General features: G+C 40.2%; 1 protein-coding gene across 1 annotated transcript in view; it reads right to left on the reverse strand.

Annotated features, from left to right (window-relative positions):
* LOC113892965 (schwannomin-interacting protein 1) overlaps positions 1 to 14,405 on the reverse strand; it is an 883,273-nt gene that overhangs the window by 689,043 nt on the left and 179,825 nt on the right. Inside the window, exons 2-3 of the mRNA XM_027542502.1 lie at positions 8,347 to 8,411; positions 155 to 235 (exon numbers count right to left, since the gene is read on the reverse strand). Coding sequence (XP_027398303.1) covers positions 155 to 235; positions 8,347 to 8,411 — 146 coding nt within the window. The remainder of the gene's footprint in view (positions 1 to 154; positions 236 to 8,346; positions 8,412 to 14,405) is intronic.

A 14,405-nucleotide genomic window follows, 5' to 3' on the forward strand; every position in this document is an offset into this window, starting at 1 on the left:
CTTACAACTGGGAAGAAATACTGTGTAATATATAAATATAAATGTGAATAAATGTGTGATTCTTATACCCATGAACTCCAGAATAGTTCATAGATTAATAGAGTAAGAACTGTGAAAACACAAAAATTTTAATGTGAACTTTTAAATAACTTACATTTTCACCTTGGAGTCCAAGGGCTGTAGATTGAGGTGACACTTTTGAATGTTATTCTCCACATCCATGGCCAGTTGGTGACTACAAACAGAAATAATGCCTCAATATAAATGAATCCATAAAGCTGTCATCAATAAAAGTGCCAATTTAAATTTAATTGACAAAACAAGTACATATGCACTTTTGTTCATTTTATTAATACAGTCCTAAAAGTTCTGATTGATGGATAGTAGATAAATAACCATATCATAGAAAGAAAATGTGGTTTTGCCTTTTAACATTGCTTTTCTTTTTATTTCTACCACTTAGCTCAACATTCATATCTAAGGCATGTAAATCATTTACTTTACACAAAGACAAAGGCAGAATATTAAACTGTTTCAGAGGAATAAAAGCCATGAGTAGAATGTGAGCCCATGGTATTGTCCAACTAGTAAGTTGTAGAGAGAGTCTCATTCATTCCCAATGGTGTCACTACCTCTGAACCTTTTCTCCTTTCATTGTGTAAGCTTTTTCAGAGCTCCCACTATGAACAAAGCATCAGTCAGCCCTGGATAAAGATGGAGGAACTGTGAATATATGCCATTGCTCCTATGAACCTAGGACAACCACTGGGTGCTACAATGGTCAAGGAAGACTATAGCTGCTGTGCTGGGTCTTGAAGAATGGACAGGGATTAGTAAGTTAACATGTAAAGGTAATTCCTATGAGGAAGATCCTAAAAGATGATGCTGTTAAAGTGTTGCACTCAATATGCCAGCAAATTTGGAAAACTCAGCAGTGGCCACAGGACTGGAAAAGGTCAGTTTTCATTCCAATCTGAAAGAAAGGCAATGCCAAAGAATGTTCAAACTACCAAGCAATTGTACTCATCTCACATGCTAGCAAAGTAATGCTGAAAATTCTCCAAGTGAGGCTTCAACAGTACGTGAACAGAGGACATCTAAATGTTCAAACTGGATTTAGAAAAAGCAGAGGAACCAGAGATCAAATTGCCAACATTCACTGGGTCATAGAAAAGGCAAGAAAATTTAAAAAAATATCTACTTTTGCTTCATTGACCAGGCTAAAGCCTTTATTGTGTGGATCATAACAAACTGTGAAAAATTCTTCAAGAGATGGGAATACCAGACCACCTTATCTGCCATCAATAACCTCAGATATATGGATGACACCACGCTTACAGCAGAAAGTGAAGAGGAACTAAAGAACCTCTCAATGAAAGTGAAAGAGAATGAAAAAGCTGGCTTAAAACTCAACATTCAAAAAACTAAGATCATAGCATCTGGTCCCATCCCTTCATGGCAGATAGATGGGGACACAATGGAAACAGTGACAGACTTTATTTTCTTAGGTTCCAAAATCACTGCAGATGGTGACTGCAGCCATGAAATTAAAAGATGCTAGCTTCTTGGAATAAAAGCTATGACAAACCTAGACAGCATATTAAAAAGCAGAGACATTACTTTACTGATGAAGTTTGTATAGTCAAAGCTATAGTTTTTCCAGTAGTCATGTATGGATGTGAGAATTAGACCATAAAGAAAGCTGAATGTCAAAGAATCGATGTTTTTGAACTGTGAGGTTGGAGAAGACTCTTGAGAGTCCCTTGGACTGCAAAGAGATCCAACCAGGCAATCCTAAAGGAAATCAATCCTGAGTGTTCATTGGAAGGACTGATGCTAAAGTTGAAGCTCCAATACTTTGGCCACCTGATGCGAAGAACTGACTCATTGGAAAAGACTCTGATGCTGGGAAAGATTGAAGGCAGGAGAAGGGGATGACAGAAGATGAGATAGTCGGGTGGCATCACCAACTCAATGGACATGAGTTTAAGCAAGCGCTGGGAATTGGCAAAGAACAGGGAACCCTGGCATGCTGCAGTCCATGGGGTCACAAACAGTCAGACACAACTGAGCAACTGAACTCAACTGATGAGGAAGATATTAAAATAAAGGAGTAAAATCCAAAGAAAACAAAAACACTAATTTAAAAAGATACTGCTGCACACTCCCCAATGTTCATGACAGCATTATTTACAATAACCAAGGTGGAGAAGTAACCTAAATGTCCACCAAAAGATGAATGGATAAAGAAGATGCGGTATATACATACAGTGAAATACTATTCTGCTATAAAAAGAATGACATTTTGTCCTTTGCAACAAAATGGATGGACCTGGAGGGTATTATGCTTAATGAATAAGTCAAAGACATACTGTATTGTTATCACTTAGATGCTGAATCTAAAACATAAAACACATGAGTGGATATAACAAAGCAGAAGCAGAGGATTACAAGGTACAAACTACTCTTAATATGTACGAAGTAAATAAGCTACAAGAATATATTTTACAGCACAAGGAATACAGACAATATTTTATAATAACTTTAAATGTACTATAATCTATAGAATTGTAAATCATTATGTTGCACACCTAAAATTAATATAATATTGTGAATTAACTAAGTATCAATTAAAAATTAGGTCACTGATTCCAGAAACACAACCCAGGCAGGCCCAGGCAGGACTAAATCCCACTGAGATCCCATTCTGAAGGTGTGAGAATAGGGAGAGGAGGGCAGGAAGCTATTGACCTGGCCATGCAGGTAAGGGGATCTGGGATGCAGCTATTGGTCGGGCCCAGTTAGATCCGGTATCTTTCTACACCACCTTAAGGATCTTGTTCACCTGTGACTTTATTGTTCACCTTGTCACTTTTTTGTGACAAGCAAAATGATTCATTGAAAGTGACTCTACTGACATTATTGGGACCTCTGATGGCAATTTATTTCCATGACTGTGAGCATCAAACTAAACAAATGAATGTATTCTTTCATTGAAATGATGATTTGAAGTGCCATTGTTAAATGATTATAAAAGTGACCTATGTTCTTTGGAAAAAAAGAGTAGAAGTGAAATGTTCAGGCTATTTTTGAACAATAAAAAAAAAAATACTGTAGAAGGGGACAATACAAGTGGGAATAGAAGAGGAAATAAGTTTGTATAAGCAGAAAACTAATAGTCATTAGCCACACAATGTGTACAAAACACTGTTGTGACATTTTGCATGTATTACCTCATTTAGTTCTCCCAATGGCCTCTATTAGTCACGCATTATTTTCCATAGCATAGAGGTGAGAAATCTGAAGCTCAGAGAGGTTATGTGAAACTCAACAGAAATCACATTAAAACTCAACTCTTGCCACTACAAAGCACCGTTTGGAAGATTTTAATATCAGACTTTACTAAACTTCTACTGACTGTGGTTACCATAAAATATTTGACATCTAATCATGTGGTAATGGGTGTATGTGTATGTGTCCGTGTGTTTAAAACTGAAACAAAAGTTTCAGGAATTATGAATTCTCCAACTACATATAATGTACTCTGATATTTTTAAATTATATTTCAGATTTTTTAAAAGGTCAGTGGTGACCCAACAAATCAGTTTAACAAATCATCAGTAGATTGTGATCTACAGTTTGAAAAATGTTGCTACAGGGAAACAAAGAACTTGAAGCAGGAAAATGAGATAAATGGGATGTTTTAGAATGGCTTGTGGTGGGAGTGAGCAAGGAGAATGAAGGCAATCATTTAGCTGGGTATTCAAATTGGCCAGATAATAAAGACCAGGATTATAGTTACAGTAAAGAAGAGAAAAGGATAAGAAAAAAATTTGTGTAAGAGACATCATTAGAATAACGAATGTATTTTCTCCTCTTGAGAAAGTAATACCCAAGTGATGGGGAAAGCATGGTAGATTAGATATGGCCACTGCATGCTGCCAACAGCCCGACATACTGTTGTGGTTGCTCAAGTGGGGTGCTCAGGGGCAAGGGAAAAAACACCCTTGTCTTGTCTGTGCCACTGGTATTCAGGGTCCATTATTAACTTTACTTGCTCATTTAAAGTTATATTAAATGTCTCCTTTGTGCCAGGAATGATGCAAAACATGGGAGACACAATGATGAAAAGATTAGACATGGTTACTGTTCTTATGGTCCTACAGTTTAGGAGATGTATATTGAAAAAGTAACTAAAAATGTGGCAGATGTTATTAAAGGGCACCACAGAGACCTGAGCCAGTGGTGGTAGGCATGAAAAGTCTTATTTTTATAATTCTATGGTCTTGTGGGAACAACAGCCTTGTAAAAAGGATACTTTAAAATACTGTATTATTACAATAAGAAATTAACAATTTGGGCAATACAGATATACATGAAGTATTGTGGGACTTGTTGCTATATGCAGCAACCAAAGACAAGGCTCAAGTCCATAATGAGAACAATGTTTATAATATTAGCAAATTTGTTAACGTTTGTTAATTTATACATCCTCAGGAACTGATACACTATAAATACCAATAGGTTTAAATTAGAATGAACTTTAATATCAATAATTGCCAGTGGGTCATAAAGTGATTGGGGATTCCCAAGTAGCTCAGCTGGTAAAGTATCCTCCTGCAATGCAGGATACCCTGGTTCGATTTTTGGGTCAGGAAGTTCCCCTGGAGATGGGATACGCTAGCCACTCCAGTATTCTTGGACTTTACTGCTGACTCAGACAGTAAAGAATCCTCCTGCAATGTGGGAGACCTGGGTTTGATCCTTGGGTTGGGAAGATCCCCTGGAGGAGGGCATGGCAATCCAGAGAATCTCATGGACAGAGGAGCCTGGCAGGCTACAGTCTATGGATGGAGTCACAAAGAGTCAGACACGACTGAGTGACTAAGCACAGCACAATAAAATGATTATATTAATATGTCAGAAGACTGTGTGACTTGCAATCATGAATTTCCTATTCTCACACCCAGCCTGGCTCAATATTTACAAAAATAGCACTCAACCTAAGGTCTTAAGTTAATAAATGATTCTCAAAAACAACAGAGTCACAAGCAGCCGCCTTCCTGATTAATGGCCTTAGTAGTTGCTCTTCTCTGTTTATGGGCATATGCCAAACTTCACTGAGAGAAAGACAGACAGACAGACAGAGAGAAAAATGCACCCAAAGCTCCTGCATATGGTCTCAAGTAGAATAGAGTTGCCTTGGAGAAAGGAAATGGCAACCCACTCCAGCGTTCTTGCCTGGAGAATCCCAGGGACGGGGGAGCCTCATGGGCTGCCGTTGATGGGGTCGCACAGAGTCAGACATGATGGAAGTGACTTAGCAGCAGCAGCAGCAGAATAAAGTTGCAGCCTCCCCTCCCTTCCTATCAACTGTCTACCACAAAATCCTGTTGAGCATTCAGAATAAATGTAATGTTCCAAGGGGGAATAACAGATCAACTGCCACGACACCACTATCGCTTAACTTATGGTCATTTCAAGTAGCTGAGATGATTTACATCAGCACCCAAGTCAGCTACAGGTATAATGAAATGCCTAATCTGCTCACTCAAAGTACCCCAATTTCTCAATCAAATTTGACAGCTTTCAAGGACACAGTGTGGCCCTGAAGTAGACCAGAATTCCAGGCAAATGGACAGAGCAGTTAGGGCCAGCATGAAAGAGAAGCTTGCCCCGCAGGCCTGTGTGTTTTGAGAGAAGACTCTGAATCCCATCCCTCGAATTCCTCAATCATGACTGGGCAATACAAGTGTACAAAACAGATTGGCCATTTTCAGAAGCTTTTAGCTTTCTCGAGTTTCTAGAAAATTCAAGAGAAAAACAGAGGGCGGGCAATGAGGCGGAAGTCCACATATTGACCACTAGTCTTCGCATATCTTCTTGAGAGCACAGAGCTGGGAAAGATACATGCTGGTGTTAGCGAGGGGTTTAATACAGAGTAGTGGTCAATTAGCAGGAAAAAACTTCTAGAGTTCACTTCCCACATTAAAATCAATAATGACAAAACAGCATAGTCAGATTTAAAAAGTAAACGAGCTGAGCTGAACATCACAGAGAAAGTGTGTCCTCAGAGAATTAAGCTAAATGAGATTATTGAATAACTAAAAAAAAAAAAAAAATCTAAAATATATGTAGACCACTGGTTCTCAACCTCAGATCCTCATTAGTATCACACAAAGGAAGCTTTCAATAAATACTTATTCTTGGACCTCAGTCCCAGGGCTTCATATTGGACTTGTCTGGGCTGGTATTTTTATTAAACTCCCTGGTGATTCGAAGTGTAGCCAGGATGAAGAACCACTGATTTAATGTCATTATAATACTAATTAATCTCCATAGAAGAAAAATCTTCTTTCTAGTTTCAGCCAAAAAGTTTTCATTTATCATTGTTTATAAATAGTGATGATGGTGATGAGAGAGAAGAGGAAAATCAAACTATTTTATTCTTCTTTATTCAAATTAATGAGAACCAGCATAACAAAGATAAATCAAATCCATAGATAAGTCAGCGTCTTCATTTGATCAAATGACCTGTTCTTCAAGTGGTACCATGGAGAATTCTTAGTATTGCCATAGGATGGCGATGAACCTGGGGGGGTGGCTAATTCAAACAGCCCCCAGAAGGGTGGGGAAAGGGCTGATACTGAAGGCACCGTGCTATCATGGGTGCCACATTTCATGTGCTCCATAAGACTGTCAAGCCAGCATTCTTAGCTTCATTTTTAAAGATGGGGAAATGGGCTCAGGATGATTAAGTAATTTTTGCAGATTCATAAAGCCAGGAAAAAGCAGAAAGAGGAATCAAATCCAGGTTTTCCAATGTGCAGAAATGTTTTCAACAGCATCTCAGATGGCCATGCACACTCTTCTTAGGCACTTCCAGTGTCTATCACCTCACTGCTTAACAAAAAAAGTGCTCTCTGTTGAGCAGGCTGAATCTTTACTAAATTCATTCTTTTTTCTGTGTCACCAGCTATTGCTCCATAAATTCTGCTCATTAATCCCTGTTCTGCTTTCTAAAACAAGAAAAACAATGTAGTTCCTCTTTTATAGGAAAATGTCTTCAAATGTTTAAGTATAGGTATTTATGTCCCCTCCGAGATCTTTTTTCTCCAAGCTACACATCCTCAACTCTTTGCAGTAGTTTTTACATGGTCCCAGAACCCTCACAATGTTAACCCTTTGATGCTCTTGGGGATGTCAATGTGCTTTGAAAATGTGGTACCCAGAGACAAATGTGACCCCCACAAGGACTTGACCATGGGGCTCCCTTTGAAGACAAAAGGAGAACGGAGCAGCAGAAGATGAGATGGTTAGATATCAATAGCATCACTGACCCAATGGACATGAATTTGAGCAAAATCCAGGATATAGTGGAGGACAGAGGAGCCTGGTGTGCTATAGTCCGTGAGTCCATGAGGTCACAAAAAGACACGATATAGCGACTGAAGAACAGCAATGACATGGGGCTTACTGGTTACCAGCATGGGCTCTGGTGGCACTGAACCTGGCTTTCATTCTCATCCTCACCACTCTCAGCTGAGTGTACTTAGACAAGTGCTGAAAGCTCTCTGGGTCTCTTTTCTTATGGGTAAAATGGAAATAATAATGTCTATATCAAAAGGCCATCATCAGAGTTTGCTGAGGAAACATCTGTAAGCATCCACTGGTACAAAGTACACTGTAAATGCTCGATTAATGATAGCTCATTTTTTTCTTCTTTTATCTTGACAATATATACCTACTACTCAGACTATTATGGTGATATTTTTAGAAGCCATATAAAATCATGGTCTTGTGTTAATGTCAGATAAAACCTCTAAGCATTCACTGACACAGAAGTCAGAATATGTCTTTCACAAGCTCTAATGGTACAATTTTCTTTAATATCTAAATAAAAGACTGTACTTTAATCTCTGTTCAATTTCGTCTCTTTCATTCTTCCTTTTAATTCCAGCTCAGTTTTGTGCCACTCTTCAGTATTATTTTGAATGCTCATTCTATCAGTCTTAATGTTACCCTTGTATTTTTACAAATTTTATGACCTCCTTCTCTACACATCTCTGATTAAAAGCCAAAGCCAGAGTAGGGCTAAGTTTCAAGCCCTCAGACATACCATCAGATACATCTCCAGGTATCATGTCTCTCTGTTAACCAGCACAGTCTGTGTACTGCAGCTCAAGTAGCCATAAGTCTGTTTCACTATATCTCAAATGAGCCACATTTCTGGGTCCTGATCAAATAATATCCTAAGATGAATTTACTTAATTATTTTTGCCTTGTGAATAGTTTTTTTTTTTTTTTTTTTGATGCCAGCCTTTCAACTTTAGTATTTTAACTTACTTTTCAAGCAAATACTTTCCATCATTAACTTGTTTCAAGGGGTTCTGCAATCTTTTCAATTCTTCCTGTGAAAAAGAAAAAAAAAATGTCTTACAGGTTGACTCCATGTACTCATGGGTAATATTTCAGGAAAATTGTTACGCAAATTGAGATAATCACTGTTACGAGTTCTGGACTTTGCAATGGATGAGTGTTTCACATACAATTTTATCCTTGATCAAATTAAAATACAGTTCTTCCACTTACATTGTATGATTTTTTTTTTTAACCACTAAAGATAATGCCTCCTGTTATTTTTCCAGAGTGGCAATATGTTTATATAGATCCACCCACACACCTCCCAGATATACTCTTATCCACAGGGTTATGTTTGCTGGTTGCTGGGCAAGGGGCTCTAAGGAAAGTGGACTGGGTTTGACCATTTAGGAAACAGCGTCTCTTGTCTCTTGGTAACTCTTGGTTACCTCAGCCCCAGTGCTCACACACACACACACACACACAAACACACGCACACACTCCTTCCCTGAATTTCAGGCATCCAGTCTCGGTAATCCCATTCCCTCAGCCACAGCAATTGCTTCAGGGATGCGACAGAAGTCAGCCCAGGTTCCTGGTGAGATTGCCTGTCTCCAGACTTGTTGTCAGTCACAGCAGGATTTAAGGAAGGCCCACAGACAGCTACAGTCCATAGGGTCACAAAGAGCCAGACACGACTGAAGAGCCTTAGCATGCAGGCATGCGCGGAAGTCTGGACCTGGGAAGACCACAATTCCTTGAGATCAACCTGCTTGTCTCATCACCACAAATGGCTGAAATGCCAAGAGGAAGCCCCAGTCTGCACTAACTACTCATTCACCTCTGAAAGACCATCAGACTAGTCCCAACATGTTTCCAACCCATCAGCCATCTGAGTCTCCTCGGTTAACCATTTTCTTTAACTTCTTACTCGACTGTACAACCCCAAATTTGACCCGATCACCCAACTCTCCCCAGTCCCTCCAGTCTTTCCACTGAACCCTTTGCAACTCACAGTCCATCATTATTAAAATCCTCTATCTCCTCAGTTTTTTTGAACATTCCCTTAATTATCCCACTCTAACTGAACCTTTGCTGTTCTGGGGACAGCTAAGTCTTTGCTGGAGCTAGAAGATCAAAGAACAGTTTCAAAAAGAGTTTTAGGATATAAAGGAGTCTGCTGATGACAAACCTGGCTGATCCTGAGCACCCTGTCTCCTCTGGAATCCTCTGGAGAGGTGGCCATTTCCTCCCCATGTGCCATATACAATACACTCTGGAGGAGGGATGGGGCTGTTTTTGCTCCTCCCTGCTGTTCCCAGATCCTCTTCATCCTATAAAACCTCACTCTTCTGGAAACACACCAGCAGCCTGTCCGAGGGCTCTGGTCTTTCTCATCTATCTTCTCTTCTCAGGAGGTCTTATCCAGTCCTCAGCTTTAAATTTATGCTTGCACCTGACCTCTCCTCTAAACGCCATCTGACACATCCACCTACCTTCTTGGGAGTTCTGTGTGCCTGGCTGACAGGCATCTCAAGTTCAAACCAAAGTCTTGATTTCACTGCCTAGACTTTCCCACCCAAACCTCCTGCTTCACCACTTTTTCCTCATTTTAACAAATAACATCAATATTTACCTAGATATGCAACGATATGACTCCTAAAACCTAGAATTCAGCCTCTACTCCTTCCTTCCTTTTTCAATCCACGGTCAATCAATCAGCTGATTATGTTGGTCCCAAGTTCAAAATACATCCAGAAATTGACCACTACTCCTCAGTCTGCTCTAAGGCAACTGTGAGAGTCTCCTATCTCCCTGCTTCCCAAGTTAGCCCACTTCATTCGCTTCTCCTTATATCAACCAGCACGACCATTGAGTATTTGGGTTTGCTGTTAAATGACTGAAAAGCACACATCATAAGTGTACAGCACAACGAGTTTTGACAAATGCATACGTTGGTAGAATTACCACCCTAAATGAAATACAGAACATTTACTTCACTCCTGAAGGTTTCTTTGTGTCCCTGTTCAATCAATTCCCCTCTCCCAAAGGCATTTCTGTTCTGATTTTTATCACCATAATTAATTTTTTAATTAATTTTTATTGGAGCATAGGTGCTCACCATAGGTTAATTTTTCCTGGACTAGAATTTCACATATATTTGTCTATTCTTTGTATCTGGCTTAATTCCCTCAGCATCATATTGATAAATAGGCAGCTATATATGGTGAATGGCTATGAAGATAGAGATGACTTAAGGGTAGACAGAGAGACACAGCATCCTTTTCACTCTTACACATTTTATTTTCAAGGTAAAACTTACCCTTCAACCCTATAGACTCTAGTTTCTAGACTCTGGTTCCTAAGAGTAAGTCTCTACCTCTACTCTCTCACTGTCAGTCACTCAGTTTTATCCGACTCATTGTGACCCCATGGAATGTAGCCTGACAGACTCCTCTGTCCACAAAGTTGTCCAGGCAAAAATAATGGAGTGGGTTGCCATTTCCTACTCTGGTGGATCTTCCTGACTCAGGGATCAAAGCCATGGCTCCCGCAACTCCTGCATTGGCAGGCAGATTCTTTACCCCTAGCGCCACCTAGGAAGCCCCCTCTGTTCTCTATTTTCTCCCAACCCTCCACTCCTCCCAACTAATCCTTCAGCATTTCCCACCCCACCTCCAGCAACCAGAGCAATAAATCCAGGTCATAGAAAAGGTCAGGCTTAAAGCCACTTTTATACAGAGAGGAAATAGGTTGGATAAGGATTCTTAGTTCTTGAAAACCAGAGGTGGATTTTTAGGCCATGAACTTTTCCATGTTTCCCACCTGTTTTAGGATAAGGAAAGAAACTGAGTTGTGGTGGTTCTGGCACTTTCTTCTCTTGCATGTGCCTGTGGGTTTCTTTTCTTTTTCCCTGGGCATCTGTGGGGCAGGAAGGAACAGGTTTCTGCACTTGGGGCCAGCCACTCTCTTTCCTTTGGTTTTTTCATTGCAGGGAGCTTTGGGGAGGGAGACTGAAGGCTTTGGTACAGCACTTTATTCAATCTGACTGTCCACGTTCTAGGAAATCATATTAAACATAAGGTCAATGACTAACAAGAGCTTTCTGAACAGCTGCTCTGCTGACAATTTGGAGGATTGATTTCATCATTTGGTTATTTAAGCTAACTATACAAAAACACTTCAGTTCAATTGGCCTGCAAGTTCCACACCGTATCCTCGTTTTCTGGGAGATAGACAAAGAAACTGGCTTATTCCATGGATCTTTGCTCGGAGTTTCACTCTGACAGTTTTCCATCGATTTACCATTAAAAATATATACATGTTGGTCTCTCCCACCCCTGGTTTCTCTCACTAGTCTTCCTTGCCTCAGTTGCACATCCAAGCGTGCCGTTTCCTACTAGAAACCAGCATGGCTCCCAGGTGCTTTCAGATGGATTCCAGCATCTCAGCCAGAGCTGGTTTGTCTTACCAGGGAGGGCCCTGCCTCATGCCCTCCCTCTCCAAGTCTGGTCCTGTGAAACTTCACCCAACCCTGAACTCACATGCTCTCTTACACTGGGGGACACTGGGGCCCCAACTCTTCTATTGGCCCGCTCTCATTCTTCCTTCAGGAAGCCCCCCCACTTTCCCCTCCTCCATAGAGCCTTCCCTAACTCAACAAGATGATCCGGTACCTCACCCTGCCTCCTCAGCATCCTGGGGTGATGGTGATACCTGGTTTAGCCTTACCTCGTTACCTGACCCACCCCACCACTGGGCTTTTCAAAATCAGGGGTGGTGATTTATTCATCTTGAGGTTCCTACTCCCCAGATGATGCATTTAGGTTGTGCCTACTGAATATATGCTGAATAAATGAATTGAGCTGAATGAAATGAAAAGAAAACAGTGGCTTAGTGTTCCCTCCAAATCTCAAGATGTTGTATGTCCTCCGGTGATTTTTCCCTGCCTCTCCACCTCTTTTGTTTGTTTTTTTAATCGTTCTTTAGCTTTCTTTTTTATTTAACATCATACCTTTTCTAACTTTACTTGGGTATACCTGACAGTTACAAATTGTATATATTTAAGGTACATACTTGATATATGTATACACTGTAAAAAAAAGATCACAATGAAGCTAATTAACATATTTATCACCTCCTACCCCTGCCAATTTCTTTCTTTTTTTTTTTGTTTTTTTTTGGTGGTGGTGAGCATACCTAAGATCTGCCCTATTAGCACATTTCAGATTTACACTGAAGTATTGTTAAGTACAGTACACTGCTGTGCATTAGATCTTCAGAGTCTACTTGTCTTGCATAACTGCACATGAGACCTTGACCAGCATCTTCGCATTTACACACTTATGCATCATCTCTATTCTCTTCTATGCTCTGGGAGGCTCAAAATTAGACTTTATCATGCAGGTCCCTTGGCTCTGTGGCTTTGAATAGGCTTTGAGCAGTGGGAGGCACTGGCAGGAGATTAGAAGGGAACAGAAGAGAGAAGCTGAAGTACTTCTCCTCTGTGCTTCCTTCTTTTACTGCCTTCAGTACAGGCTGGAGTCACTGCAGGCCATAGCGCCTGTGGGGTGGTGGCCTCTCTCACGCGGTCATTCTTGTCACATTCCCATAACCGCTCCATCTTCTTGCCCCTCTGAAACATTTCTTTCCCTCTCTTCCCTCCTTCCCCTTCCTTCTTCTGGCCCTTCCAGCTGTTGATAGCCCCAGATGCTTCACCATTCCCTGTGGTTCTCCCTGCATCCTGCCCATATCTATAGTCACTCAGTTCAGCTCTTCAAATCACCCTTCTTCTCCCTGGACTCTGGCTCACATGTCTCAAGGATGCTAAGATTGCTTTTGTTTGCCCTATCCATGTAATTCCTTTCCCATTAATATAATCCAACAAGTTTAATTAACATTAATTAATCACATTCATTAACATAAGAACATGTCTGTTTGATGGCTGATCCCTATTAGAGAAGTTGTCCTAACTCAAGGGCCCAGCTCAGCTTTATGACTCAGTTTGACTCACCAGATCAGGGGACAATTTCTACCATGCTCAATTTAATGTCTGTCTTTTTGACATGTGGGCTAAGCCCCTCAACAAGTGCAAGTTGAGCTATTCAAGTACAACCTGGACATAGAGCATTACATATTCCTTAATATCATTTCTCCAAATGAAATCTGTGTTATAAGGGGCTGTGAGTGTAGGCTGCCCTAAGGGGGAATAATTGACTGACTACTTGCCAAACAAAGCCCATGCTTCCCACTGGCATCAGAGTCCTTCTGAGGTCACTTTGGTGTGAAATGCTAGACTGGATGATGGATTCTGGATTTTGTTCTTTTGTGTCTGGCTTCCCTTTCCCACCTTAATCCTGTAGGTTTTCTCCTGTCACAATCAGGAGAATATAGCTAAGAGGTTAGACAAATGCATCTCTGTGGCCACTTGGTCAGCCCCTTAACCTGACCAATAACAAAACACTCTACTTGTTTTTTCCTGTCTGTGCCACTTTTACTGTATAAACAAGCAGGGAATGTTCTTCGGACAAGTTTAAAATCAGGAATTCACTCAAAACTGCTTTCTCTCTAAAGTGCACTTGTGTCTAAGCGGCAACCTTTTAACTTTTCTGAATTATGCCCTTGCTGTTTTATTCTCAGCATATCCCAGAGCATTTAAGGTAACTTAAAACCCACAGCAACAATCTACAATTTACTTCATTGTGTAGCTATGGGTGACAAAACCAGTACCACTTCCATACATCATTTTTGAGTTGGGAATAATTTCATATTAACCTAAGGGTAGCTATTTAACAAAAGTTAAATGCCAAAATTACTTCTGACTATTCAATCATTCAATTAAACACCACCAGGCTTCCTCAATCCCCTCCACCACCCGCCCATTGCCCTTTTTTTAATGGAAGTGTAATAAGGGCACTAAAAAAGGGGTTACTAATGTTTGCATAATTTGGAAAAGTAGAAGACATAAAATCTATACTAATTTTAGCTCTGCATCATTAAACATGAAATATTGATTATTACTCTTTGCCACAGAATTTATGAAG

This window comes from Bos indicus x Bos taurus, chromosome 1 (assembly GCF_003369695.1).
Source record: "Bos indicus x Bos taurus breed Angus x Brahman F1 hybrid chromosome 1, Bos_hybrid_MaternalHap_v2.0, whole genome shotgun sequence".
NCBI classification, from domain to species: domain Eukaryota; kingdom Metazoa; phylum Chordata; class Mammalia; order Artiodactyla; family Bovidae; genus Bos; species Bos indicus x Bos taurus.